The sequence below is a fragment of the Telopea speciosissima genome, chromosome 4 (genome assembly GCF_018873765.1).
Source record: "Telopea speciosissima isolate NSW1024214 ecotype Mountain lineage chromosome 4, Tspe_v1, whole genome shotgun sequence".
Taxonomy (NCBI): Eukaryota; Viridiplantae; Streptophyta; class Magnoliopsida; order Proteales; family Proteaceae; genus Telopea; species Telopea speciosissima.
In genome coordinates, this window is record NC_057919.1 from 49,269,266 (window position 1) to 49,296,795 (window position 27,530).

The 27,530-nt window shown below is 41.9% G+C and overlaps 1 protein-coding gene across 5 annotated transcripts in view; it reads left to right on the plus strand.

The window, feature by feature from the left end:
- The window catches only part of LOC122660064 (mRNA-capping enzyme-like), a 79,786-nt gene that overhangs the window by 31,315 nt on the left and 20,941 nt on the right, over positions 1–27,530 (plus strand). For 4 of the 5 annotated variants that reach the window (XR_006332609.1, XM_043855235.1, XM_043855236.1 and 1 more), the window contains 4 exons: positions 16,904–17,038; positions 17,130–17,336; positions 17,811–17,933; positions 18,474–18,523. Coding sequence is in view for 4 of the 5 variants with exons in the window: in XM_043855235.1 (XP_043711170.1) it covers positions 16,904–17,038; positions 17,130–17,336; positions 17,811–17,933; positions 18,474–18,523 (515 nt within the window). In the remaining variant the exon portion in view is untranslated. The remainder of the gene's footprint in view (positions 1–16,903; positions 17,039–17,129; positions 17,337–17,810; positions 17,934–18,473; positions 18,524–27,530) is intronic. The other variant, XM_043855237.1, reaches the window with a different exon arrangement.

A 27,530-nucleotide genomic window follows, 5' to 3' on the forward strand; every position in this document is an offset into this window, starting at 1 on the left:
AGTTGGGATTGAGAGAATATGCTGGGAATGATCTTGTCAATGCTTATAAAAATGTAAATTAAGTTCCCTAAAATAAAATATATAATACTCGCCAGCCTATGCAATAAATGCATCAAGTGCTCCTCCGATCGATCCTCAATAATCTTCAGGTATGCATTCCACCACATGGCAGCACTGCTCTCATGTGTTCCTTCATCATCTCAATGGCTGCTTACATGTGTGGCAAGGTAGGCTTCTTCTCAGAGTCGACCATCCTCATTACCTTTACCACTGACTCTAGTATAAGACTGACCTTCTTCATGTCATATCAGAACTGGTCACTGGATATAGTCTCTTGTGCTGCCCTACCCTGTGGCGAACCCGACTCTCTCCAACTAAACCAATCCTCTAAAGCAAACATGGACCTCAGATGATGCAGATTTATCACCAAATTGGGCTTCTTAGCTTAGCAATAAGTCTAGGGTTGGGTTATATACATGTTGAGCCTTTGATCCCATGGGTTTTCTATGTAATAGGCCACTTTTATGGGCCTAAAATATGGGTAATTAGGTTGCATACGGGATTCCTTAGTTTTATTTTTGTCATTAGTGGTCATGTGATCACTTAAGTGATCATGTGACTTGGTTAAATGGTCATGTGACTATTTAAGTTGGGCTGGCTTAGGACTCTATAAGTCCAGCCATGTTTTGATCTATTTCCTTTGTTATTTTACTTTCCTAGTCAGTTTAGGTTACCTAATAGGTTAAGGATTGAGTTAGGCCTTTTCTTTTTAGTGTAGGAGTCTATTTTTGAGTCTTTTATATACAGTTGTAGGGGGCCAAGTATTGAAGACGAATTTTGACATTAATGAAAAGCTTTTTGCTGCTCTTCTTCTCCATTGAAGATTTTTGTCTTGTGTTTGATCAAGGCTGGTGGGATCGATGTTTGATCCGATTGACACCTTGCAGTGGGATGCGCGGGTGGTTCGTTGGTGGGATTGGTGATTGATCCAATCAACACCTTGCGATGTGAAGCCTGGGTGGTTCTTTTGAAGCTCTCATTCAAGTTCTAGTTCAAGTTTTGACTTTTATTCAAGATCTACAATTAAACAAGCTGCTTCCAAGGAAATTCTGCAACTATAGTAAGTTTGAATCATTCCCCAACCCCTACCGTTCTTCTAATCCTCTCACAGCCCAAATCCTAAACTCCTCCTTTTTGTTTTCAATTTTTCCAAGACCTAAATCCATCACAGACCTAACCAGCCATCAAAACCCTCCCATATTTGGATCGAATTCTTCTCTCACCCATTGGGAAACTCGATCCAGGTCTGGTCCACTTTTGACCACTCTAAACCCTAGATTTTATCTTCTTCCTCTTTTCAATAACCCAAAACCCTAACTCTAACCTTGCTGCCAATTCATTCCAGCATACTTCCCCTCATCAAGGTACTAAAACTCGGGTCTCGGTACCAACTCGGCCCTTGGAAAAACCGAGTCGAGTCGAGATCTCGCCGAGTTGGTGCATTTTTTTTTTGACTCGAAGCCTCAATACGGTGGGTTTTAGATCTAGTTTGGGTCTGAAACTTGGTATTCAGCCTATTTTAGGCCATTTAAACTCAATGACACTATCAGATTTTGCAAAAACAAAGTCTAAATTTGAGTTTCAATTCGGACCATAGGTTGGTAGGCGACGACGTACTAAAATACCCTACTCTAGACATAATTTAGTAATAGAAAGCAAGCAAAACATTCAATTAATAGCTAAACAACTTTAATAAGAATTAGAAATGTTAAAGTGATACATCAAACTGTTTAACAGTGTTACAACTATCATCACATAAAATGACTTTGGATCAAGTATTCAGTCCCCGCTAGTGTCACATAGTCTTGCCATGACATAGTGTTGCTGTAATGTTGCATATAGTGCTCCACAACAAGCATATAAGAGTTCTGTCGAGTTAGGTAAGTAAATACATAGTAGATGGGTCATTTCCATGGGTCAACCCGAGATCCGAGATCTCGCCGAGATTTGTCGAGTTTTGTCAAGTTAGGTAAGTAAATACATAGTAGAATGGTCATTTCCATAGGTCAACCCGAGATCTCGGCGAGATATTGCACTTTTATGTACTGTATGCCATCTCGTCTCGGTTTCTTAGAAAACCGAGACGAGAGCCAAGATCTTGCCTAGTTGAGACGAGTTTTAGAACTATGCCCCTCATTAAAACTTAATGTTACCTTCATCAAACCCTAACCCGAATCTGACCAAAATCACCTGTTTTGACCTGATCGAACTACATGTTCAGTTCAAATCATGTTTATTGGCTCGTAGTTTGATTATTTAAAAGGAATATATTATCAGACCCACCATCTTTGCCTCAAAGCTCTTTAATGCAATCTAGTTGGTGGCTAATCAAGTAATGTTAGGTCTCACCATATCTCCACCATACTTCTCCCTCAGTAACTAAAAAACATATCCAAGGTTGTAGACAAATGTGGTAATTTGTCTTGCCTGCTCATCCACACCTGCTACCATGGATCTCTTTCCCATGTCTTTAAGCATGAGGTCAATGCAATGGGCTGCACATGTTGTTCAAAAGAGATGGCACCATAGTTGTCAAGGCGTCCAGGCGCCTTGGACGCCTTTGTCGAATTGGGCGGCTTGGACACCTTGGTTTTGGACCCTCTCCAATGCCTTGGGTCACCTAGGCACCATACCAACTATGGGTGGCGCTTTCTATTGTGCATCAATCTGTCACCAACCTTCTTAAAGTTGCTCCCTGTCCATCACTACTTGGACAACGTTTTGTATCCCACCCCCTGTACCACATCTTTAATCAACTAGTAGATATATTTTGCATCCTTCTCCTTGGATGTGTCCATTGACTTTAGGAAGATGGTCCTACCATCACAATAGTCCATTAAGTTGATGATGGACTGTCTAGCTAGTCCAGTCCAACCATCACACACACAACACTCTATAGCTCTCCCATGTCATTCGTAAAACAATCTGAAAGGCGCACGATAGGCTCTGATGGCGCAGGTTTAGGGTAGGTTTTTTTTCATGTGGTTTTGCGAATGGCGGCTCCCACCAAGGAGGAGCTGCCCTTTGATCCCCCACCTCGCTTTGGGTTTGCTGCTGGTGGGCCTGCATCCTTTGCCTCTGTGGTGGCTAAATCGTTGTCGTTGCCACCGGTGGATCTAGAAATTAAAAAACCCTCATCCTATTTCGGGTGCCCTGCGATCTTCTTCTCAAAGGAGGAATTGGATATATCGGAAAGGGCGTTCGCGACTGCACTCGTTGCCAAGTGCAGCTATGGGAAGCCATCGCTATTTGTGATCAAGGATACCATTCGGAAGTCTCTGCACCTGCAAGGGGATGTGGTGGTGTCTACCTTGGACCCTCGGCATGTGCTTTTGCGCTTCTCTGTTCAGGCTGACTTCGTCAGGGTCTGGATGAAGGAACAATTACACATTCAGGGTTTCCTCTTTCGCTTCATGAAGTGGACTGCGGATTTCGTTTCAGGTTGGGAGTCCCCCTTTGCGCCGGTGCGGATCTCGTTGCCAGGGCTGCCGGTGAATCTGTATCAGGGAAACTTTCTGAGGTCAATCGCAGGGGCTGTTGGCAGAGTTTTGAAGGTGGATGGGGCTACGGCTAATTGCACACGCACGGTTGCAGCCTGTGTGCATTGAGGTGGACTTGCTTGTCACTTTGCCGGCGAAGATTTGGGTGGGCTGTGGCGCTAACGGCTTCCATCAATCGGTCGTGTATGAGAGATTGCCATCATATTGTGCTTCATGTTCGAAGATTGGGCATCTGCAGGAGGTGTGCAGGAAACCTAAGCGACAGTGGCCGGCCGGAGTCGCAGTTGCCAAGCCGGCAGAAGCAGCGACGATTGAAGTCGTGGGGGAGGACAGGAACAGCGATGGGATTTTCATCCCGCGTGGGGAGGGAACATCCTCTGGGGCTGTTCGAGTGGGAGGGGAGCTTCCTGATCAGCGACAGGCCAGAGCTTCTCGTTGGAAAAATGGTCGATGGCGGCAGGTGGCGACAACGACAGTGAATGTTCAGCTGCAGGGGTGCTTTGTGGGCGCTGATATGGGGGAACGATTGGAGGGCCAGGTGGATTGTCCTAAAACCAGTGTTGAGGTGATCTGTCCTGAAACCAGCGAGGAGGTGGTTGGTGCTTCTAATGGGGGTCTTGCACCCAGTAGGCTAGGCGATGGGGTTGCTCTGGTTTTGGCGTCGCAGAACCTGGAGGATGAGGGTGTTGAGGAGGGCGGGACTGCGGTGGCAGTGGAGCTTCTGTTGGAACAAGGGGGCGAGGAGGCTGTTTCGTGCCGAGGAGGGGTGAGGCCTTGCTCGGTTTGGCCTTGTGGTGTCGCAGTACCTTTCTTCGAGGGGGCTCAGCTCCGGTGACCTCGAGGGACGACTGGCAGGCGTCGATCTCAGGGCAGGTTAGTCGTGTGGAGATGGTTGAGAATCTCAGGTCCTTTCATGCTACGCTCCCTAAGAGGGTGAACAGGCTGGTGGGAAGACTATCCAAGACTCATATTGGTCACACTCCTAGTGTTGTGAGGGGGTCAGAGCTGCCCACTGATTCAGCAGCAGGTGCCCACAATGGTAGAAGAAGAGTGCAACCGAGAGCTACGCTCCTAAATGCAGCCGTGGTGTACAAGCGCAAGAAAATTAAGAAAGCTGCGGCTGTTAGGAGGGCTTGAGAAGGAGCCCAACGTCGTGTCACGAGATCGATGAGGTCGACAATGGAAGCTGCAAGCATTGCCAAATGAATTGTATCTTCTGGAATGCTAGGGGGATTGGAAACAAGCCTACGTGTAGGCGTTTGAAGGCTCTTGTGAGTTTGAACAAAGTGGATTTGGTAGCAGTTGCAGAACCTAAAGCACAGGTTTCTAAGGCGCAGGTGGTGCGGAGGAGGATTGGAATGGACTCAGTTCATTGTTCGGATAGGTTTTGGATTTTTTGGAGGTCGGCAGTGCAGGTGAGAGTGGTGGAAGAACATGGTCAGTTCCTTACTCTGGAATGTGTAGGGGGAAGTGCATGCTCTTTTATTGTTACATTCGTACACGGCCTCTGCTCGAGGTTGGAAAGATAGGAGTTGTGGGAGAGGTTTGAGGCGTACTCCCTTTCGTTTCCTTACCATGGGCTGTAGGGGGTGATTTCAATGCTGTGGCGACTCCTCTTGAGAAGGTGGGCGGTAGGCCGGCGTGCTCTTTATCTATGGAGGAGTTTGGGGGCTTTGTAAACAGGGCGGCCCTTTTTGATGCAGGGTACGTTGGAAACATCTTCACTTGATCCAACAACTAGGATGGCGCAGGAAGGGTGATGGCTTGGTTGGATAGATTCTTAGTAAATGCGGCTTGGGCGAGTGCTTTTTTCAGGTGCTCAGTGACTCACTTTAACCGGACTTGTTCGGACCATGCGCCTCTTGGTCTCTCGTTCGGGGCGGACACCCAGCATCCCATGTCAGGCTTCAAGTTTCAGCAGATGTGGCTCCGACACCCAGAGTTTCAGGCCTTTGTCAAGGGCCAGTGGGAAAAGCCGGTGCTGGGCACGGCCTTGTGTGTGCTATTCTTGAAGCTTAAAGGGCTTTGCATTGCTCTTCACAGGTGGAATAAGGAGGTATTCGGCAACATACATCAACGGGTTAGGGATGCTGAGGACACGGTTAGCAGGGCTGAATCTGAGTTGGATATGCGGGTTGATGATGACTCCAGGGTGGCCCTGGGGGCGGCTAGGGATAACCAACAGGAAGTGCTGTTGCAAGAGGAGATTTTCTGGAGGCAAAAATCCAGAGTTACTTGGCTTAAGGAGGGGGACCGTAACACAAAGTTCTTCCACTCCACGGTTAATGTAAGGAGGAGGGTTGCAGGTGTGCATCTCTGATATGGAGGGGGTGCAGGAGGAAGCGGTTCTACACTTTTTAGACATCTTTACGTCGCAGGGCTGTGTGGTGGACGAGGGGCTTCTTTCAGTGATCCCTACGGTGGTGACGGAGGCTGATAATACTTCTCTGTTAGCTGCCCCCTCCCTGGAGGAAGTTAGGAGTGCGGTCTTTGCCTTGTCCTGTGACAGTGCGCCAGGCCCGGATGGCTTCTCGGGGCATTTCTTTACGGCCTGTTGGGCTGTGGTGGGGCATGATGTGTGGGCTGCTGTCCAGGATTTTTTGCAGGTGGTACTCTTCCCAGAAGCTTTACCGCCGCCAACTTGGTCCTGATTCCAAAGAAAGACAACCCGGAGGTGATGGCGGACTTGAGGCCTATTAGCCTGTGCAATTTCTCCTACAAGGTCATTGCGAAGATCATGACATCTAGGCTTGCAGGGCTGCTGCCAACTCTGGTGGCGGAAGAGCAGGGTGCTTTTGTTCAGGGGCGGTGCATCCATGACAACATTTCCATTGTGCAAGAGGTGACTCATGAGCTGAACAGGAAGGCGAGGGGTGGGAATGTGATTTTAAAATTGGATATGGCTAAGGCCTATGACCGACTGGAGTGGGACTTCCTGTGGAGGGTCCTCTCTAAATTTGGCTTCTGCAGGGACTGGATCAATCTGATCAAGAAGACGGTCGAGAACTGTTGGTTCTCTGTTGTGCTGGCAAGAAGGCAATCGGGCTTCTTCAAGTCTACCAGGGGGGTGCGACAGGGAGACCCATTGTCACCAACGCTGTTCATTTTGGCAGAGGAGGTGCTTAGCAGGGGGATCAAGGAGTTGTTTGTTGAGGGGCACGCCTCCTATTTCAGGCTCCCGAGAGGGTGCCCGGGGATATCTTATAGCTTGTTTGCAGATGACACCATAATTTTCTCCAGGGGGCTGAAGAGTTCGTTAAGACAGATCATGGGTTTTCTTAACAGGTATGAAGGTTTTTTTGGTCAGCTGGTCAACAAGCAGAAGAGTTGCTTTGTGGTTGGGACTAAAGCCTCACCGGCCCTAGCTAGGATGGTGGGGGTGGTCACTAGCTTCACTCAGAAAGCCTTGCCAATCACCTATTTGGGCGCCCCTCTACACTGCGGAAGGCTTAAAATCAATTTCTTTGATGGCTTGGTGGATAAAGTTTGCAGCAAGGTAGCAGGATGGAAGGGGAGACTTCTCTCAGCTGGGGGACGGGTCACTCTCCTGAAGCATGTTCTATCCTCCATTCCCATCCATGTCCTTGCCACGTTGGATCCCCCTAGAGCTGTTCTGCAGAGGTTATATGGCATCTTTGCTGATTTTCTTTGGGGAAGCATAGATTGGGGAAAGCGTAAGCATTGGGTTAGCTGGCAGAAAGTGTGCAGGCCGTTGGGGGAAGGGGGCCTTGGTGTTAGGTTGTTGGAGGACGTTGGCCTATCTCTGAGGCTTAAGGGGCTGTGGAGGGTCCTAGCGGATCATTCTCTCTGGAGCAAGTTCTTCAGAGCCAAATTCTTCAAGGGACTTCATGTTTCTCTGGCGGAGACTCAGGGGGTGAGCTCAAGATCTTGGAGGAATGCTCTGGCCTTTAGGGGGCTGCTGTTGGAGAGATCTAGGTGGCTGATTGGTACAAGGGATGTCTTCTTCTGGCTGGACATCTGGTCTGGGGCTGGTCCGTTGATTGATGCAGTGGACAATGGTCTTCTGGTAGATGTGGACTTGCGTGTAAAGGATGCTCTGGAAGAGGATGGCTCGTGGAAGCAAGGTTTGTTGGACCATATTGATGATGAGGCTATCAGGAATGACATCATCGCAGGTAACTTTCACATTTCTGACAGGACAGATGTCCTAGTGTGGGGCCCGGCAAGTGATTGCTGTTTTTTGACCAAGTCAGTTTGGAACGAAATCCGGAGTGTAGCACTGGCTGTTCCTTATGCTAAGTGGATTTGGAACCCATCTCTACCTGTGAAGGTGGCATTTTTCGCTTGGCAGCTGCTGAATGGCAAGATACCGACGGAGGTTACCCTTATGTCGGTGGGGATCCCGCTGGCTTCTAGGTGTTTCTGCTGTGGGAACCCCATGAGGGAGACGACAGATCATTGCTTGGTTACTGGTGGAACTGCCTCCAAGGTGTGGGGTTACTTCTCCCATTTGTTTGACATTGTGCTTCTCCCCGGCCAGGAAGTTAGGAGCCGGATTGCTCTTTGGCATGGGTTGGCTAGCTACCGCTTCCTCAGTGACTTTATCACAGCTCTGTTACCCGCTCTGATTGTTTGGGAGCTCTGGAAAGAAAGAAACAATAGAAAACATGGGGAACCCAGACGGACTGCTCTCACGATTATTGGACGCATTAATAGCTGGGTGAGAGAGCTACCATTACCTACTAAGATTGAAAGACGGGGGTCTACGCGGGACGGACTGATTCTGTAGTGTTTCGACCTTGTGGCACCGCCAGCCAAGGTCGTTCGCCCCGTCCCTGTTTATTGGTGCCCTTGTTTCTCTACGGTCAAGCTTAATGTGGATGGGGCCTGTAGGGGCAACCCTGGAGATGGGGGGGGGGGTGGTGTTATTCGGGACACGGCTGGAGCGGTCCTAGCAGCGTTCTCACACTTTTACGGGAGATGCACCAACTCTATTGCTGAACTGAGAGCCTTAAGGGATGATCTACGATTATGCCAAGAGCTGGGTTACAAAGACTTGATTGTAAATTCAGATTTGGCCACCACGGTTAGACAAGTAAACCTTAAGAGGTGCAGGCTGTGGCAAGGGTGGTACTTATTTCATGAGATTCTAGAGCTTGTCGAAGAGATGAGGGCCTCTGTGGCTTTTGCCTTCCGGGAGAGCAACAGGGCTGCTGATTGTTTGGCCAAGTGGGCTTGTGACACTAGGTTTTCTATTAGTTTTCAGCAGGGCAATATACCAGTGGAAGGGTTTCATTGTATTATTAGGGAGGATAGAGAGGGCCTGCCTATCCTTAAGAGTATAGCCCCACTTTTGGCTTTGCTGTAAGGGCTGTCTGGTTCGGATTTTTTGGTTTTATGAGCCTGTTGGCTTATTGGGCTGGGGTAAGGCGGAACGTCCCCCCCTGTATTCTTTATTCTTTTCTGAATTAATAAAACTTTGGGGCTGGCCTGGGTCCCAGGGAAGTTCGGGTTTAAAAAAAAAAAAAAAAAAAAAAAAAGAAAGCTCTCCTATGGCCCCTTCAATGTATCAATGTGCTCTTCCAGCTTCTTTTGTTAAGGCTAGTAGGCATTCATCAAATAATATGTATTGGGCCCCTTTACTCCTTGGCTGGCCTTCCTCACAGTGTCAAGCATGCCCTGGTTGTATGGTCCCTCAATGGCATTACTGGGATGCTATAAGAAGGAAAACTGCGAAGCGGCATTGCCCACTTTACCTTCCAATCAGACTAGACTTGCTTAAGTTTTCTCTTTTTGGTATCTTGAGTCCTAAATATGACAGGATCCAGTTGAAGGACCTCAATAGGATCATCATTATCATCTGATATTGGTGGTGAGGCTGCCTTCACACACTGTGATCTCCTGAAAGGAAACTCCCCATGCTCTGCTTCTTCCTCCTTCCCCTGCCTCTAGTGCAGCTGCTCTAGAACCAGAGCTGGTAGAGGTACCAGCTCCTATTCCCATCTCTGCAGCACTAACCCACTCCACCTGATGTGTGATTCAGCTTGCTGCCTGAGCCTGCCGGCCCGTATTTGTCTACTCTATGCCTCTGTCTCCATATCAGCAGGCATATAATCACTATTACAATAATCAGAGTCAGCCCCTGATATTGGTGGGTGTCTCTCGAGCACTGCCTCGTCAAGCTCTTCTCTTGCCCTTTGCTTTTCCAACTTCCTTTGCCTTCCTCCTGACATCAGGGTTGCCATGGCCTTTTGTACCTCAATAGGGCCCTGGAGCATTTGGCCATATCTTTGTGGCCACTAGCTAGATGCCACTTCAGTCTAGTGCCCCCCCTGAATTTATTATCTTGCCACAATATTTACATTGTGACCTTTTCTTATCATTTCATACAGGTACTCTATGCTTCCATATTGTGTCTCTTCTTCCACTGTTAGCCATTGTGCAATTTCTTAGTTCTTACGCTGTTGCATAAAAAAAATGCATACATTATTAGCTATTCTACATCATTTAAAACTTCTAAAACAATCAAACAACTATCTCCTATTTTTTTCCTAACTCATATTTTTCTCAATTAAAAATAATTGGGAAAAAGAACGCTGCCCGGCAGCGTCCCCTACACCCTTTCACATGGAGCATTAAAATGACCACCCCCCTCCCCTTGGATACCCGTGGGCGTGCTCCCATGGGCCCCCACTGCCTGGCAACAAATCCCTAAATAGTTTTTATAATTTTTTTGAAATAATAATACTATAATTCATCAAAAAATAATAATGGAATGAGACATTAATCATCATCTTCAGTTGTAAATACAGTAACAATACTTTCATAAATTTTAAGAAATTTCAAACCAAAACAGAAATTATTATAATAAATTTTGAGACCAAAACAAAAAAACAAATACCTAGACTCCGTGAGGCCTAGATTGGCCAATGGTGTCTAACATGTACAAAATTGAGCTCCAAACACTGTATGAACCCTATTTCTTTCAAGAAAATCAAAATTTTCCCCAGATAATTTAAAACTTATTTTGAAAGCAGAAAATAAATTCCAGCTACAGTGTGTAATATATAAAAAAATTGAAAGCCAACTGCCATGTATTTATCTTATTCTTTGGAAAAATTAATTTTTGGAAAAGTGATATACTTCCAACTTTGAGTCTTGCACAAATCTTTCAACAACACAGCAAATTGTCGCTTCCAATGTGTTCCTCTACTGCCTAAGTACTCGTTCCAAGCTTATACTACAGTGATTTGGCCAAGAAATCACAAAAAATAGTTTTTTTCGCCTTGTTGAAATCTGACAAACGACTCTGCTTTTATTGTAAAAGCAGAGTAACAATTTGCCCGAAATTTTGGCGAAATGCCAAAATGTTGGTCGAAACCTGGACATTTTTAAGTATTGCATGGTAGTTCGTTTCCATACTTGTCGATACCAAAATATTTCGCATGCTTTCCCTAAATCTTGGCGAAATCTTGAACTTTGGTCAGAGTTACCATCATTGGACTAGTCAAGACACAACTTCAACAATTGTTCCTGTTTTAAGTCCGGGTTCAACCATTAGTCTAGTCTAGGCCAAAGTAGTGGAGGAATTGGTAGAACTTAGGATTACTAAATACTAATAATAAACCAATAAAGCAAATCCTAAGTACTAGAAACTAAGAATCTATTCTTCAATACTTGATGCCGTTGATGCTCGATTTCCATATCACTTGTGATCTTATGTGATCTCCATAGAATGTCATCTCCACTTGATAGCTCTTGGATATTGCCGTTGGTGCTTGTAGCTCAGTGATCAATGCTTGCTTGGTTTCTTGCAGACTTGATACCTCAGAGGAGTTGCCCGGAGTGATGCTTACTCATCAGTATGGTCCTTTGAATGACATCCGGCAAAGCATACACATTTGAGACCTAGCTTTTTCATCACTCTGACAAAATGTTAGAATCACCAAAACAATATTATCAAGATGCAATATTCGAACATATAGGTGACTCAATATCCTTTTATACAACACCCATATTATGTAAAGGAGAGATATTTTGACCATCCTAAAGTGTCCTCAATGAACACTGATGGAAATAACCCAATTGCCTGTGATGTGATATTCGCAATCACCACAGCTAACCCAATTTTCTGTGGAGGATATCTGAACCACTCTATTAGGTCATTGGGATGCTCCTACATTAATTTTTTTCTTGGAATTACTTTTTGTCTCAAACGTTTTTGGGAGGGAGAACTTGTGATTCATTAGGAACATTGATGTGAGGTCAAAGGGGGGGGTGGATAAGAGAGCGGGGCCCCAAATTGGTCAATTCCTTGCTTGGGTATTATAACTGTGAGCTGAACGCAAACAAGGGAAACCAAAATTTGCAGCAATTTGTTGTTCAGAAATTTTGAAAACCCTTACCTAATGACCCTCTGTCCAACTACTTGAGTAGGGTACATGAATTCTGTTCCACCATTTCACTCAATGTAAGTAAACTCGGATTTTAACGCATTGAATTGGCACTATGTTTATAATGCAATCTGGGGTTTGAAAACCATGCCTCAGATCACTTATGGGCCCACCCAATCAACAGAAAACAAATTGTTAAAGGGGGATGTCGATTTTGTAAATTAACCAGAATTTTAAAGGGATTGTTGGGTAGGCAAATATGGGAGGGACAAGAAAGGAGCTAAGTAATAAAGAATAAAGATAATCTTTGTAATTTTGGGAAAGAAGGAATTTGGTGCCATATAAAATAACAGCCCCAAGGTTGTCTTCAACCTCACGATAGGGAGAAAGAAGCGGAAAGACCAGTCATGCTTCTAGTGAGTTAACTCACTGGTTTGGTCTCGGAATGGTCTGGAATTTCTGGAGGAGGTTGGTAAGTGAACAACCTATTGATTCAAACTGAATAGCTAAAAAATCAACCAACAATCGAGTACTTAGTTCTGAAATCAAGGGTTGGCGGTAGAAACAAAACTAGCAATGATTTCAGACTTGCTCCAACCTCAACTCACGAACCAATCCAGCCAACCAGACTCCTTCCTTGGGCGTCTCAACCGCCACCATGTACTCTGCCTCTGTGGTGGACAATGCAACTGTGGACTGAAGCATCATCCTCCACAAGATAGGTCCACCAGCTAATGTAAACACATACCCTGTTGTAGACCTCCTCTTGCTTAAGTCATCAGCATAATCAGAATCAACATATCTTGCCAACTCTGTGGAACTTCCCTTACCACTGATCATATTACTTAAATCTTTAGTCTTGCTCAGATATCTAAAGATCCACTTTATTGCATTTCAATGCTCCTTCCTTGGATTACTCATGTATTGACTGACAACCTAACTAGATGAGACAAATCCGGCCTGCTACATTCCATAGCATATATGAGACTCCTAACTGCGCTAGCATAGGGAGCTTGAGATATCTGCTCCACCTCCTCATGTGTTGTAAGGCATTGCTTTCAGATAACTTGAAGTGGCTTACTAACAGGTGCTAACTGGCATAGAACTAAAACTCCCGAGATCTCGGTTTTTCAAGACCTCGAGACGAGATCTCATGCGATATGAAAAAGTACCCCAATTCGAGCGAGATATCGAGATCTTGACCCAAACTCCTTTATATGTGTGCTAGACCTTGAGATCTCGGCGCGATCTCGGTGGGAAATCTTGGTATACAGACTCCTATCTATGCAAAACTTGGTATATAGACACTTATTTATGCCAGAAACCAAGACAAACACTTATTTATGCCTAACGTCATTTAGGTAAATGTTTTGGTATTTGTATTTCATTTACTTAAGATATTATTCATAAATAAGCAATTATCCCCTATTTGAATCCAATAAAAATAGTTGAAAAATCAAATTCCAAAAGAGGAAAATAGTCAACCCCCCAGTTCAAGAACAAAAATTGGATTTTCGGTGGTAGGTGCAATTTTCAACTTTCTAATGCTGGGGTTTTTTTCAAATCTAAAAATTCCATAAATCTTAAAATGGTAAAACATTGCTAAAAACCAAAAGTGCGGTAAAATATTCATTTGTTTTGATGTCCAAAAAAATATTTTCATTCAGAGCAATTTTGACAGCATTCGCGCACATCAAATTAAGTTTGATCGGTTCATAACTCCTTCATTACAAATCAGATTTAAAGAATCTTGGACTTGTTGGAAAGCTTTGTTTTGAAAGTTTTCCAACAAATCCAAGATTGCTTAAATCTGATTTATATACCGGTCAAACTTAATTTGGTGTGCGGGAATACTGTCAAAATCGCTCTGTATGAAAACATTTTTTTGGACATCAAAACAAATGAATATTTTACCGCACTTTTGGTTTTTAGCAATGTTTTTCGATATTAAGATTTATGGATTTTTTAGACTTGAGAAAAACCCCAACATTAGAAAGTTGAAAATTGCATTTACCACCGAAAATCCAGTTTTTGTTCTTGAACTAGGGGGGTTGACTTTTTTTCCTTTTGGAATTTGATTTTTTAACTATTTATATTAGATTCAAATAGGGGGTATTTGATTATTTATGAATAATATCTTAAGTTAATGAAATTCAAATGCAAAAATAAGTGTTTGTCCTGTGTCTGTCCTGGTTTCTGGCATAAGTGTCTATATTGGTTTCCCACTAAGTGAAACTCCTATTTGGACTTTGTTTTTTGCAAAATCTGATAGTGCCATTGTGTTTAAATGATCTAAAATAGGCTGAGTACCATGTTTCCGACCCAAACTAGGTCTAAAACCCATCAAAACCAACATTCAAGTTGAAAAAAAAAACACCAACCCGACTGTGATCTCGAGTCAACTTGGTTTTTTCCAAGGTTGAAATCTGGTCGAGGTCCGAGTTTTAGTTCCTTACTAACCAGTTTAGCCTTTTCTATGTTGAAATGCTTTGACACCTTTTCAACATACCTCTTCTGAGTTACCCAAAGTTTACCTGCACCTCAATGTCTAAGGATTTCCATGCCAAGGATCTTTTCTGTAACACCAAAATCCTTCATCTCAATTCACTTTTCAACAGATTTTAGAGAGAAGATATTATGTTTGTTCTTGGCAGCAATGATCATGTTATCAACATAAAGCATCAAAAGAATAATAGAATTATCACTAGACATTTTATAATGCACACTCACTTGTGTACCCAATCTGCACCATGTAGGAGTCAAAGCGCTTGTACCACTGCCTAGGAAATTTCTCAAGACCAAAAAGCGACTTCTTAAACAGGCATACATGACACAATCGAACAAAAGGATCAACGTCGAGGCCTTCAGCCCCCACGACCTCTTAACGGCCCTTCAGGATCAACCCACTAATGCGAGCGACGGAATACAAGACATCATACCCCCAACAAATAACTCTAATCAAATGGCCTGGTTTGGGTAAAAAATTGGTTCAATGATGAATCAGACCCTTTCCTCTTCTTCATTCTATTTGCATCAGTTTCTCCTTGCTAGTCATTAATTCTTTGTTGGACATGGTTGAATACTTGAACATTTCAATTGACTTTACTTTGTCTTGTTACCTTGATGCCGGGTGAGTGAGCATACATGCTCAACTAGGAAATCTTGGGTGGTACTTGGTTATGTATCTAGCTCAACAGGGTTTCAGGTGAATCAAGATGGTAGAGGATGGGTCTTGAATTAAAAGTAAGGTTTGTTACTTCTATGAAAAATGTGGTTGCGGTAATGAATTGAAATGCTATATTTGTTTTAGAGGCATGAAATTTTGATGTTGAGGCTAGATGATGGTGGTGGTTTCTTGAAAAGAAATTTGGCTGGGTGAAAGAGGGGTATGTTGGCTTGGGTTTGTAAAGTGATTATGGTGTCCTTTACTAGAATTTTGGTAATTTTCTTCACTGGGTTAAAGGTAAGAGAGAGGGAGGCTTGAAATTCTGATGTTGGGGCTAGATGTTGGTGGTGGCTTCTTGAAAAGAAATGTGGCTGGGTGAAAGAGAGGTATGTTGGCTTGGGTTTGTAAAGTGATTATGGTGTCTTTTGCGAGAGAGACCACAACTTTGTAATCAGTCCTACTCCAGCCATAAAAGTATGATTTATAACAAGTACGATTTATTGGGGTTTACACGCTGCTGTAGTTGAAAGAAATAATGGAAGGGACTTAAGAAATGAAAATGGGGTTGGGAGAAATATGATAATTAAATAGGGATAGTTTGCTTAGGCAAATAGTTTGAAAGAGAGGAGTGGATAGAAGAAGAAAGAGAAGGTCATCTTGGCTTCATACCATCTTGAATTGCATAGCATCACTCATGCTTTCATTCCTTCCTTGCTTATCTTCTATCTCCAAATAGTCTTTTTAAACCCCAAAAAGAAAAAAAGAACCTAATAACTACTTTTCCAGCAATAACTACTCTCTAACAACTACTTCTCCAGCAATAACTCCCTAATGGCATTAGTACACAACAATTGTGGCCCCAAATAAAAATACAACAAAATAATAAAAAGAACTACACATAATGCTTGTCATTTATCCATAAGGAATTGACATGTGGCTACATAAATCCTTGAGTGATGTCCTCATCACAGAGAGAGAGAGAGAGAGAGAGAGAGAGGCTCACCCACTGATGCATCTTTTGGTCAATGAACTCTCCTACTCTGAAAGATGTGAGATTATTGTCAGTCCCTAGATGTTATCATCGAAGCTTCAATCTTGTGCAATGAACCAACAATAAAATATAATGATAAAGAGGATGGTTGTTGTGTTCTGAACACACTTTTGTCCTCATGATTCACTTGAATATGAGCATTATACAACCTTCAAACAGCATGAAACCTTTCAGTTCCAATTGAAGATCCCTGTCCACTTTAACAACATCCTTCAATGTCTCCCTTCTTATTTATGATTAAAGCAAGATTGTGAAAGTTGTCAATTTGGGTCAATAATGTACCTGGACTCTGGGAGTATTACCCTTGTCTGGTATGTGTGAACATGAAAAGTGAGAAGAGATTTAGCTATTCATAAACATAATACTTAAACTTGGGGCAAATAATTTTGATGCAGGAACACATAATTTTTTGCAAAAGGGTTTCTACAGCATGGGGATTTCAATCTCCTTTGTAACAATTACAGAATTATGTATAAGTAATTTTAAAATACTTACGAAAAAGTTCTTGGGCCCTGAATATTTTTTTTTTGTGTTTTTTAAATATTTTATGATAATAGATGTTGGATTTTGACCATCCCACCCATATCCATGTAATACAACTTGGGGTTATCTCTGAAGTATCATTCTTAACCATTCCTTCATTTTTACCTTACTGTTTACTGAAATTGTTTGCTTTCTAATTTGGTTTAGCTTACTCATATTTACACCTTACAAATGTACTGCACTTAAAGATTGAAATCTGATTATGCTGAGTATTTGGAATTAATGTCAGGTCTTCCAGTTTCTTTTCCGCCAGAAACAATCAAAAAAGCGGCATATTCTTGTTCATTGTACTCATGGGCATAATCGCACAGGCTATATGATCGTTCATTTTCTTATGCGTTCACAACCAATTTCTGTGACTGAGGTGAGCAATGTGTCTTGCTCTGATTCTTTGTTTGCATGTTCCGCTTATAAGCATATTTGTTTAACGACTGTGTTGGTTGGTTTCTCTGCAGGCAATACAAAGATTTGCTAGCGCACGCCCACCAGGAATATATAAACAAGACTATATCGATGCATTATACACTTTCTATCATGAAAGGAAACCTGAAACAGTCATTTGCCCACCAACCCCAGAGTGGAAGAGGGCTTCTGATTTTGATCTGAATGGTGAAGCTGTGCCAGATGAGGATGATGATGGTGGTATAGCTGTTTCTTTGCATGTATGCATTATCTGGAGAGAATAATTTAATTCCTACCTACTTTATCATTTTGTTCCTTTATTAGAAGTCTTCAGTCAAGGTGGATAAGTACAGTGCAATAGGTGTTTAATTTCAAGATCTATGTATATTTTTTTATAATTTTCTTTCTGTATGTACACATGTTTGAGATGTTAATGTAGCTATATCTATGCATAGAATCTTTTAAAATAATTATCTAGACTTATGGAAATCAAATTTATCAATAATAGGCAAGATGTTAAATAGGTGATAGGCTTTGTAAGTTGATTTTTTTATTTTTTATTAATTGATTCATAGGGGTCATGTTGGGAAAATGATGTCGAAAATGGATGCGCTATTTAAGCCCTGAAATTCCACAGACTGGCATATGTAGCTTATCTGTAGTTTTCATGTTCAAGGTTGCAAAGTTCTTTGAAGTTTCTTTAATCTTGCCAATTGATAATTAATTCTTTGTAGCAGGAGGACCATGTAGAAAGTGAAGTAATGACAAATGATGATGTCCTGGGAGATGCAATACCTGCAGACCAGCAAGATGCAATGCGACAATTCTGTTATCATACACTTAAATTGGTTACAGGGGTAGGCCCCCTGAGGATTTCTCTCTCTCTCTAACGCGTTCGGGTGTAATAGATACATCACAGTTCAAGACTTACATTGTCAGATTTATTTCTTGTTATTTATTATTATTGTTTTTATGGGGGGAGGTATATGTGACCTCGTGCCTGGGATGTAATACACCCAGCAGTTTGCTCAAGGCTGGAGCTCTTCCCTTTAGCTCAACTATTACACCTTGAACCCCATCCCTGCTTCAACATTAATCACCACCATAGTTGTCAAGGCGTCCAGGTGCTTTGGTCGCCTTGATTTTGGACCCTCTCCAACGGCTTGGGTCGTCTAGATGCAGTGACAACTATAGTGGTCTAACTTTGGGTGTCCAATTGTACCAGTTACGACATATTTCATCCTATCATTGTTCACAGAAAAAAGGTTGTTTGACCCCTATTTTTATTTCATTTTTGCTTCTTCACATGGTAAGGTTATTATTTTTGTATGCATGTGTTCAAATATGTTTATGCAATATTATCAATACCAAAAAAGTTTGCTTCTTCTGGTCTTTAGGCAAAACGAATCTTGCAATTCCCGGGCTCGCACCCAGTATCTCTCAACAGGTTTGATTTCACACATCCTTATTGGTTTTAACTTATAATGATTTACTTATCCAATTTTGGTTTACATTATGGAATAAATGCATGTCTTGACAAGTTATTGTCTTCATTGAGCTGTAACTGTAAGTTGTTCTTGTCAAGCTTATCATTGGGTTGATATGGCATTTATTATAGGCGGAATGAGAGTGGTTGTCTCTATTTATATTTCGGATACTGTTCAGTGCAATATACAGTTATTCTCCCTTATAGTCGCGTGGCTGCACTTTTTTTTTTTTGGGGTGAATAAATAATGTATTACCAAAGCCCAAGGGGTGCGAGGGAGAAGAAAGGGGGGAGGGGAATATACAAAGGGAGGAGAGGGGGGGGAAGAAACAGACCCAACTAGCGGGTTCTCAAGAGAGTGCTATCCAAGCCCCAGGACACAACAATATGCCTGTTCCTTGGGGAATCCAAAAGGGCCTTCAAAGGCAGAACAACAAGCTTGGAGGATACATAAAAAAAGATGGCTTTCCAAATCAAGTCGAACGAACGAGAATTGGAGGTCCATCTCCGAAGGTTCCTCTCCATCCAAATGTGGTACATGACAGCACCAAACACAAGCTTACCTATAGTGTCGCAAATAGTGTGCCCAGGGTAAGTCATGTCCAACCATAACTATTCTCTAGCAAAGGGGAGGGGTCTCCTATTGCGAGGCCATATAAGCGAAAGGGCTTTTTTCCAGATGGTAGAAGAAAAAGGGCACTCAAAGAAAAGGTGGTCAATGTCTTCCTGACCGGTCCAACAAAAGATACAAGAGGGAGATACCGGGATTCTTCGGTGGAGGAGGAAGGCTTGGGTTGGGAGGCAATGGTTGAGGGTTCTCCAGGCTAGGAAGCTGTACTTATTACGTCACGTTTTGAATTTAATCTTTAACTCACTAAACATTCATTTAGGACACTACATGTGCGATTTGTGCCATTTGGCCTTATGGATACAAAGATGCCATTTGTTGATTCCACTGTAAGGAACTCTGTATAGGGATCTCCTTATCAAACTTATGGAACAGTTTTCTGTGTGTATAAAAGATAATACTGTGTATATAACTTTAGTTGCACAAGTCTGCCTGCTAGTTTCTTGGTAATTGAAATAATATCCTATGGCAAGTGGTTTTATGGGTCGGCAAACCCATATGAATTGTGATGGTGGCATTTGTAGTTATGCATCGTGGAAGGCTGATGTGGCAATTCCTTCAGTTGAATATCTAAGGAGTGTTTGGATTGGCCCACCTGACAAATTCAATCATGTATCCTCCCATATAACGGAAACCCCTCCCATAGGTGCCCATGGACCCCCTTCATAGTCCCTTACATCCTCTTCATGTTCCTTTACTTTTTAATGATTTGTTTTGCCTCATGATCAACTAATTGTAGATGAAACTTAGTTCACTGTCTGGTTTCAATTCTGATTCTCAACTCTGCCAATTCTGAAAATTGCAGAATTATGTTTTGATGCAAATTTTGCACTCCAATCATTGTTTAAGAACTCAGTAAACTGTCAGTTTCGACCGAGATATCTCGGTTTTGCAAGAAATTGAGACGAAACCAATGCTCGAAACCACATGTTGCATGGTTTTGACACTGTTTTGGCCATATTTTGGTAATTTCGTAAGTTTCAACTTGAATACCTATATAAATTCACTTATCCCCATTGAAACTTGAGGAAACCTGGCTCGAAACCAGGACATGCACTTATTTATGCCAAATATCATTTACTTAAGATATTATTCATAAATAAGCAAATACCCTTTTATTTGAATCCAATAAAAAAAATTAAAAAAATCAAATTCTAAAAGGATAAAAGGTCAACCCCCAGTTCAAGAACAAAATCTGGATTTTAGACTGTAGGTGCAATTTTCAACTTTTAAATGCTGGGGTTCTTCTCAAATTCAAAAATTCCATAAATCTTGATATGACGAAACACTGCAAAAAACCAAAAGAGCAGTAACTATTCATTTGTTTTAATATCTAAAAATTTATTTCAATTTAGAGCGTTTTTAAACAACATTCGCGCGCACCAAATTAAGTTTGACCGGAGCATAATTCCTTCAATATAAATCAGATTTAGCAATCTTGGATTTGTTGGAAAGCTTTCCAACAAATAATGTAAGATTAGAATACTAGTCCCAAATAACCCACAAAACCAAATTAGAAACAGGGTCAGAATTAGAAGGTTAGGGTTTCAAACTAAACCAGCCATGGGAATGCAACCACACTTGGATCGATTGAAGCTTATATGGAGGGAAAGCATTGCTGAAAGTTTCACTCAATTCTGATGGCGGACTTGGAGATATGGAAGTAACACCAAATTAGAAGGTTAAGACCTATAAGCCAACCAGCCATCAGTTTGGGCTTAAGTTTGGATCGAGTGGAGGCCTTGTTGAGGGGAAGCTCTGCAGCAAGTTTGATTTAATTCTGATGGACACAGGTGGATTTATAAGGGTGGAGTGACAATAGAAGGTTATGACTATGTGATGCAGGTCCAAGCATCCGGAAGAAGAAGAAGCGGCCCTAGACATAGGGCTGATTGTTGGAGCCTTAGTTTTATTTTTTTAGTTTTCTATATTTAATTTTTTTTTTGTAAACTTAAATTGAACCGGTCCAACCATGGTTCAATTTAAGTGACTCTTTCCTATTGGGTAGAATTTGTTTTATTTCTATTGGTTCTTAGAGAACCTTTTAAGTTATTTAATTAAGTTGTCCCCCCTCCACGATTTCTAAGAGGGTAGGACGACTTGTTTTTGTATTAGGAATCAGATCTAGGATTCTCATTCCGGATCTGAATATGTGTAAGGCCATTGGCCCTTTGACTATAAATAAGAGTAATCGTGGGATGCTCCCCCACAGTTCAATTTTCAAAATAATTTTCTGCTATTGCTGCCATTGTTGCTGCTGCTTTGCTCCCCAGTGAGTGTTTGCCTTGTGGATCTCAAGATGAAGGGATTGGTGGACTCCAGTCGACTCCTTGCATCTGTTCAGATCGGGAGGCTCTTCTACAAGCTGATTCAAGTTGCTGCTATTGAGTTCCTGCAAAACCAGTAAATTATTTAAATTTTCCTGCAACTACCTTTCTTTTTCCTCATCCTCCAACCTAAGCCTACATCCCCATGATCGATTCCCATAACCCTACCTTCATCTAAACCCTGTCCAGCCCAATTCCTTCCATCAATTATAACCAAACTTCATCCACAGCAATTTCACCCTCCCCCTAACACTCGACAGCAGCCTCTCTCCCATCCTTCCATTAAACCCTAGAATTCCCCAACATCCTCTAAACCCAAAACCCTTGAATTTCTAGATCAGACACTTCTACCCATCCATTCAACTCCATATTCTGATCGAGTGTCCTTCCCCATCATTGGGAAACTCAACCAGAACCCTAGCCCTAAACTCCCATTACAAACCCTAAAAACTACCTCACTTCCCTTACCCAAAAACCCAAACCTGAAACCTTAATTTCATTAAATTCAAATTTTCATCCAGATCCTACAAAACCTATACCATTAAACTCCTACAACCCTGCCTACCTTTACCAAATAAAATCCCATTCACTTTACCTAAGCCCAACCCTAATTCTGTCCAGAATTTCCAACCCTGCCCCAATCGGCCAGCAGGTTTTGAAGATTCTGATTCATCTGGCTCCTAGTAGACCTTTGTCTATCTAGGACTACATTACTATGGGACAATCCAGCCAGCAGAACAGGCCAGAACTGGGATTGCGTGGTGTGGTTCTATGCTCAAAAGCCCAGTGGATTTTGATGGAGGGATGTGGAGATATCCAACTCAGATGTTGCAGCAGAGAGACAACTAGCAGGAGCTGCATCAGCAGCAGCCATGGAATGTTGGAGATGATTGCAGCGTTTGATTGACCATCACAGCAATGGTATTAATCAACTGAGAACAGCAGCAGCACAAAGATCAATTGCACGGGTAGAGAAGATAGGGAAGATAAGAAAATAGAAGGTAAAGGGAGATAAGGAGATTCGGCTCTCTCAGCCCTAGGGGTTTTGGCTCTCACCAGCTAGGCTTATTAGCTTTTCATCCACACAATAGGACAATAAAACTATGCACAAAAGGCATATTCTCATTCATCATAATCGTTGGTGGGGGGGCCTCTAAGGGCATTACATATTTATGGGCAGTCTAGGCAGCTATGTTTGCCTTACGAGAGAAAATTAGAAACATGCAAGAAAAAGGAAACAAACTGAAAATAAGAACTTCTAAATAAAAGTTAACCTACTTTCTAAATCTGAAATTAGAAACTAAACTTAGCTAAGGTTGCTTAATAGAAAAACACAAAATATCTAAGAGAATAATTCTGAAAATAGAAACTAAACCAAACTCTTAAATCCTCACGCATAGACAAAATTGACCCTTCTAAAAAGTCTTCACTCGATCTAGTCTTGTGCCCCACAGGATCTTCTAGTAGTATTCATACCAAGGCAGTATAGGGACTGTGACACCGTTCACGTGAACAGTAACATGAACAATGTTTTGGCCTCTTTCATATTTCAATCTAAATTAACAAAGCTTTCAAACAAATCCAAGATTGCTTTAATCTGATTTATATTGAAGGAGTTATGTTCCGGTCAAACCTTATTTGATACCATCTCCAAGAACAATATACACTATCAAACTTCGGTCAAAACCACAAGTATTACTTGGAGTGTTCTCTTGTGAAACTAATGCATGGATAAGGTTCAAAATATGAAATAGGCAGCACAACAAGAATCAGGCAAAAAACAACTTTTGGGCCTTAAAACCAAGGTTTTGAGTTGTCATGGAGAAAGTACCAGGTTTCGACATGGGAAATCTCGGTTATGGCTGGTTGAAGCCTGTGTCAGCACCGAGTGTTTGAACCTTGACTGGAGAATTGCATTTCAGCGTTTGGATGGCATAATCTGCACATAATTCTCATAACATTAGAAGTCAACAAATGAAAAATAAAATAGAAAAAAGGAAAAAAAATTAGAAAAATATAACACCAGTGGCCTAAAATCCTATCTCACAGTATCTACTTGGCAGATGAAAAAAAAAGAAAAGAAAATAGCATGCATCCCAAGCCTATGGTCCTGTTTTACCCTTTCATTAAGAAAGGCCTAGCCAGCAAACTACGGCTCTACTACAACATAGGGCGCCCTTTTGCGCTATGAAGTTGTTTGGTTGTCTAACTCTGTTGCTGCTTCTCCAAGAAAAATGCAATAGCCTTTAGTAGACTTCCGATCATCTTGGCTCCTTGCCCAATCAGTGTCAGCATATGCTAATAATCAAAGAGAAGACGTAGAGGAAAGGAGGAGACCCGGCCCCATACCATTAACCATTGATCAACTAAAGAAATAATCTCTATTTGTGTCCCAACCCAAAAGGCTATTTCTTTGCTGCAAGTCTGAATGTAACTTTTGGCAATCAAGCGAGCTTTCAGCTGCTCAACAGATCCATTAGGAGGATAGTTGACAATGTACACCAAATGAAATCGCACACGCTCCTTATTCTGCTTGTTCTGGTTTATTAGTTCTGATATTGTTACTTGGTATCAGAGCACTAATAATTCAGGAGATCATCTTCTTCAATCCTGGTTTTGATTGGAGACATGGTGTTGGTCCGCATTGCTCCTAAAAGATTCGCATGGGCTTCAACATAAAGTTGCGTCTTTGGAAGATGGGTCCATACAAGGTGTTGAAGAAAGTTGGGCCTAATGCTTATGTGCTTGAGCTTCCACAAATAAGTAGGGTAAAAGGAAACAGAACAATTCAGTGACTTGTTCTGCGAGCAACCATCATTTGCATTCTTTTAGGCTTTCCCTATCAAATTGAAAGTCAGAATAGAAGAGATGCACTGGTCCAACTCTCAACCTGGTGAGCAGAATATGTGGGATCATTGTTTCGTATATCTTTTTTTCCCCGGAAAGAAAAAGGACAATGAAAACCAATAAAAGGAATTAATGAAGTACGAGAGCTAGAACTTTAGACATAGTTAGACAAAGAAAAACATCTAAAATAGGCACATGTAAGCTGGGCTGACGCCTCTACTGTGGGGGAGATGAGTACGCACAAATTAATCGGTATCTATGGTGAGGGCAAGATTGGAGAATGGTATTGCAAAGTATATCCGAAAAATTGTCAAAATAAACAAAGGGAGTGCTGAGTAGGGTATGAAAATACCAGAAGAAGTAGACATCGCCAAAAGAGATTGACCTGAAGAAACATCTCAAGGGGGTGAAGGCTGGCCAGGATTTAGCGAAAGACAGTGGAAACTAGTGTCCACGTAGTGGTCCACTACCAAACAAAAGCAATGTAGAAGTGCAATCATGTACCCAAATGCATATATACACTAATTGAAAGGGCCTATACATTAAATACATACTACGCTGACAATCAGTATCACGAAACAATCATGATTCAAATGCATGCACCAAGGAATAGCCTTAGTAATCGACATTGTGGAAGCAGGAGGGAAGATCAAGGACCACCAACAATGGAACGAGCCTATGTTATCCGCTTATTGTGGGCGGAGGGCCACGGTAGACTAGAAAGCGTAACCACCATTCAATCTAATCTTAAGTTCGACATAAACAAGTAATAAGCTAAAGGCAGCTTGTCTCGCTCTCCTCACTAAAACATACCCAATCGGGATAGTCATCGAACTACTTTGAGATCTTTTCCTCGTTGGCTTGTCTTAACTCTGTTCATGTGCTTATATCCTTGGCTGTTAGTCTTGACTGACCTCTGTTTCAACTTGAGGTCTTTGAGAAAAACCCCAGCATTTTAAAGTTGAAAATATCACCTACCGTCAAAAATCCAGTTTTTGTTCTTGAACTGGGGGGTTTACTTTTTGTCATTTTGGAATTTTATTTTTTTAACTTTTTTTATTGGATTCAAATAGGGGGTATTTGTTTATTATGAATATGTTGGTTGAACCGTGGGTCAGAGAGGGGAAATAAAAGAATGGAATTGATTGATTTAATGAGAGAAAGACCCCTTCTATTTATAATAGAGGGGAAGTTACAACTTACATAAGCTAGGCGATGTGGGACTAAACCCACACAGCCAACTAAACACTTAATAACATAAAATACCTCCAAAAGGACCAGAATACCCCCATGGTATTCTGGAGTACATCATTCTAACACTCCCCCTCAAGCTGGATTGTACAAATAAGAAAGAAGGAAGATCCAGCTTAGACTAAAAGAAGAAAAAAACTCTAAAAGAAAAAAACTCTCTCCATAACAATGCTAACACTCCCCCTCAAGTTGGAGCATACAAGGTACTAATGCCCAACTTGAATGAAAAATGGGAAAAATAAGTTGTAGCAGAATCCAGCTCCAAAAGGAATGCAGCTCCCAAATAGACCTTCAAGAACTTGAAAAAAACAGACATTTAAACTTGGGCAGACTTGATCAATCGTTACCAATCTTCAATAATTGTCCAGGGATGAATCTCTGAATGATAATCTTGAAGGTAAGTAACTAGGGCAGCAAGCAGATGAGTCAGGCAGCAATAAAGACCAAGCAGCGGAGACAACCTAACTGTAGACCTCATAGGGGCAGGCAATAACCAAACATTTTCAAAACTTTTAACACTAGCCTCCCCCTTACGGCAAACGTAACCCAATAACAAGGTAGATACTTATTGGCAATGGTGAAACCTCTGACCTTCTATGGTTTGCACCAAGTGTCCCTGCATGTTCTGCTCTCTGCAATGGCTGCAGGTATACTGTATATAATCCCCCCCTCACGTGTAGTGCACGTGGACATAAGAGAGATTAGGTTAGAGATGGGGCAAAACATAACATTCCAGAATGGTTCAGTGGCTGCCAAGAGTAATGGAAAAAAAGAAGAAATGGTAAAGAAGAGAATACCATTAACTTCCAAGGGTGTTGTGGGTAATGCCGAAGGTATGTTTGGGGAGGCTGTGAAAGAAAAACAGTAGTGGGATAATGGAGTAGGATTAACTTGGGTAACATAGAAAGCTCCAACCATCTTCAATCAATCAAACAAACACTTTGAATGGAAACCCCTGCAGGGGAGAAACTCCTAACCCCAATATTCAGATCTGAAAAATATACAAATCTGATTCGAAGTAAGAAAATGCTCCAATTGTCAAGGCTTGTTCAATCTTCAAATAGGGAAGGGCAATTGTGCAAAAGATTCTATGGTAGAAACTCCCACATGCTAGACAGTACTAAGAAGATATCCGGACAACAATGAATGGAAGTAGCCTCAACAAAACTGGATCAGATCTGAATCAGTAACAATGCTAGTTTTCAAGCTCCAAAGTATGCCGGATATTAACCAGAAAAGCTCCACATAGCTGAATAGTTTCGTAGGTGCAACCAAAAAAGCGTGGAACACATTGTGGTAATCCCAAATAGGCTGATCTCCAGGATAGCAGATTCTTGTCTTCAATAACGAAAGAAATTCGATCTCCAACAAGAGGAAACACAGTCACAATTATAGGGCAGCAGTAACACATCAACCAGTCATGCTTACAGAAGCCAATCAATAACACCAGACAGGTAGGTAGTGAAACTAAAAAATAACCAGCAAAATAAGATAAATAACCAGACACATCCATAGGCAGTTGAAGCAGCCAGCCATAGAGTAATAAGTAAGTGAAATAGGTAAGTGAAATAGGTTGTAAATTGAAGAAACCAAGCCAATAGAATGAACCGTAATAATTTTTTTTTTTTACTAAAAACCTGATGTAAGATGCTGAATAATGGGCTGAATACTCCTTTGATGTTGATAAAACTCTCCTCAAAAAATTAGCAACTGTGGACTGCCCTACCCCCTTAGATCGATTATAGCCAGGGTTTTGTAAAAAACCCTGAAAGGGAATATAGATTGTAGGGAAGGGGCTTCAATAAAAGAGAGGATGACTTGTCAAAGGTGCTGGCATATTGTCATACATGCTGACCACCATGGCTGGAATGGATCTCCAGTTCGAATGACCAATCTCCTTGGTAATTGAGACCTG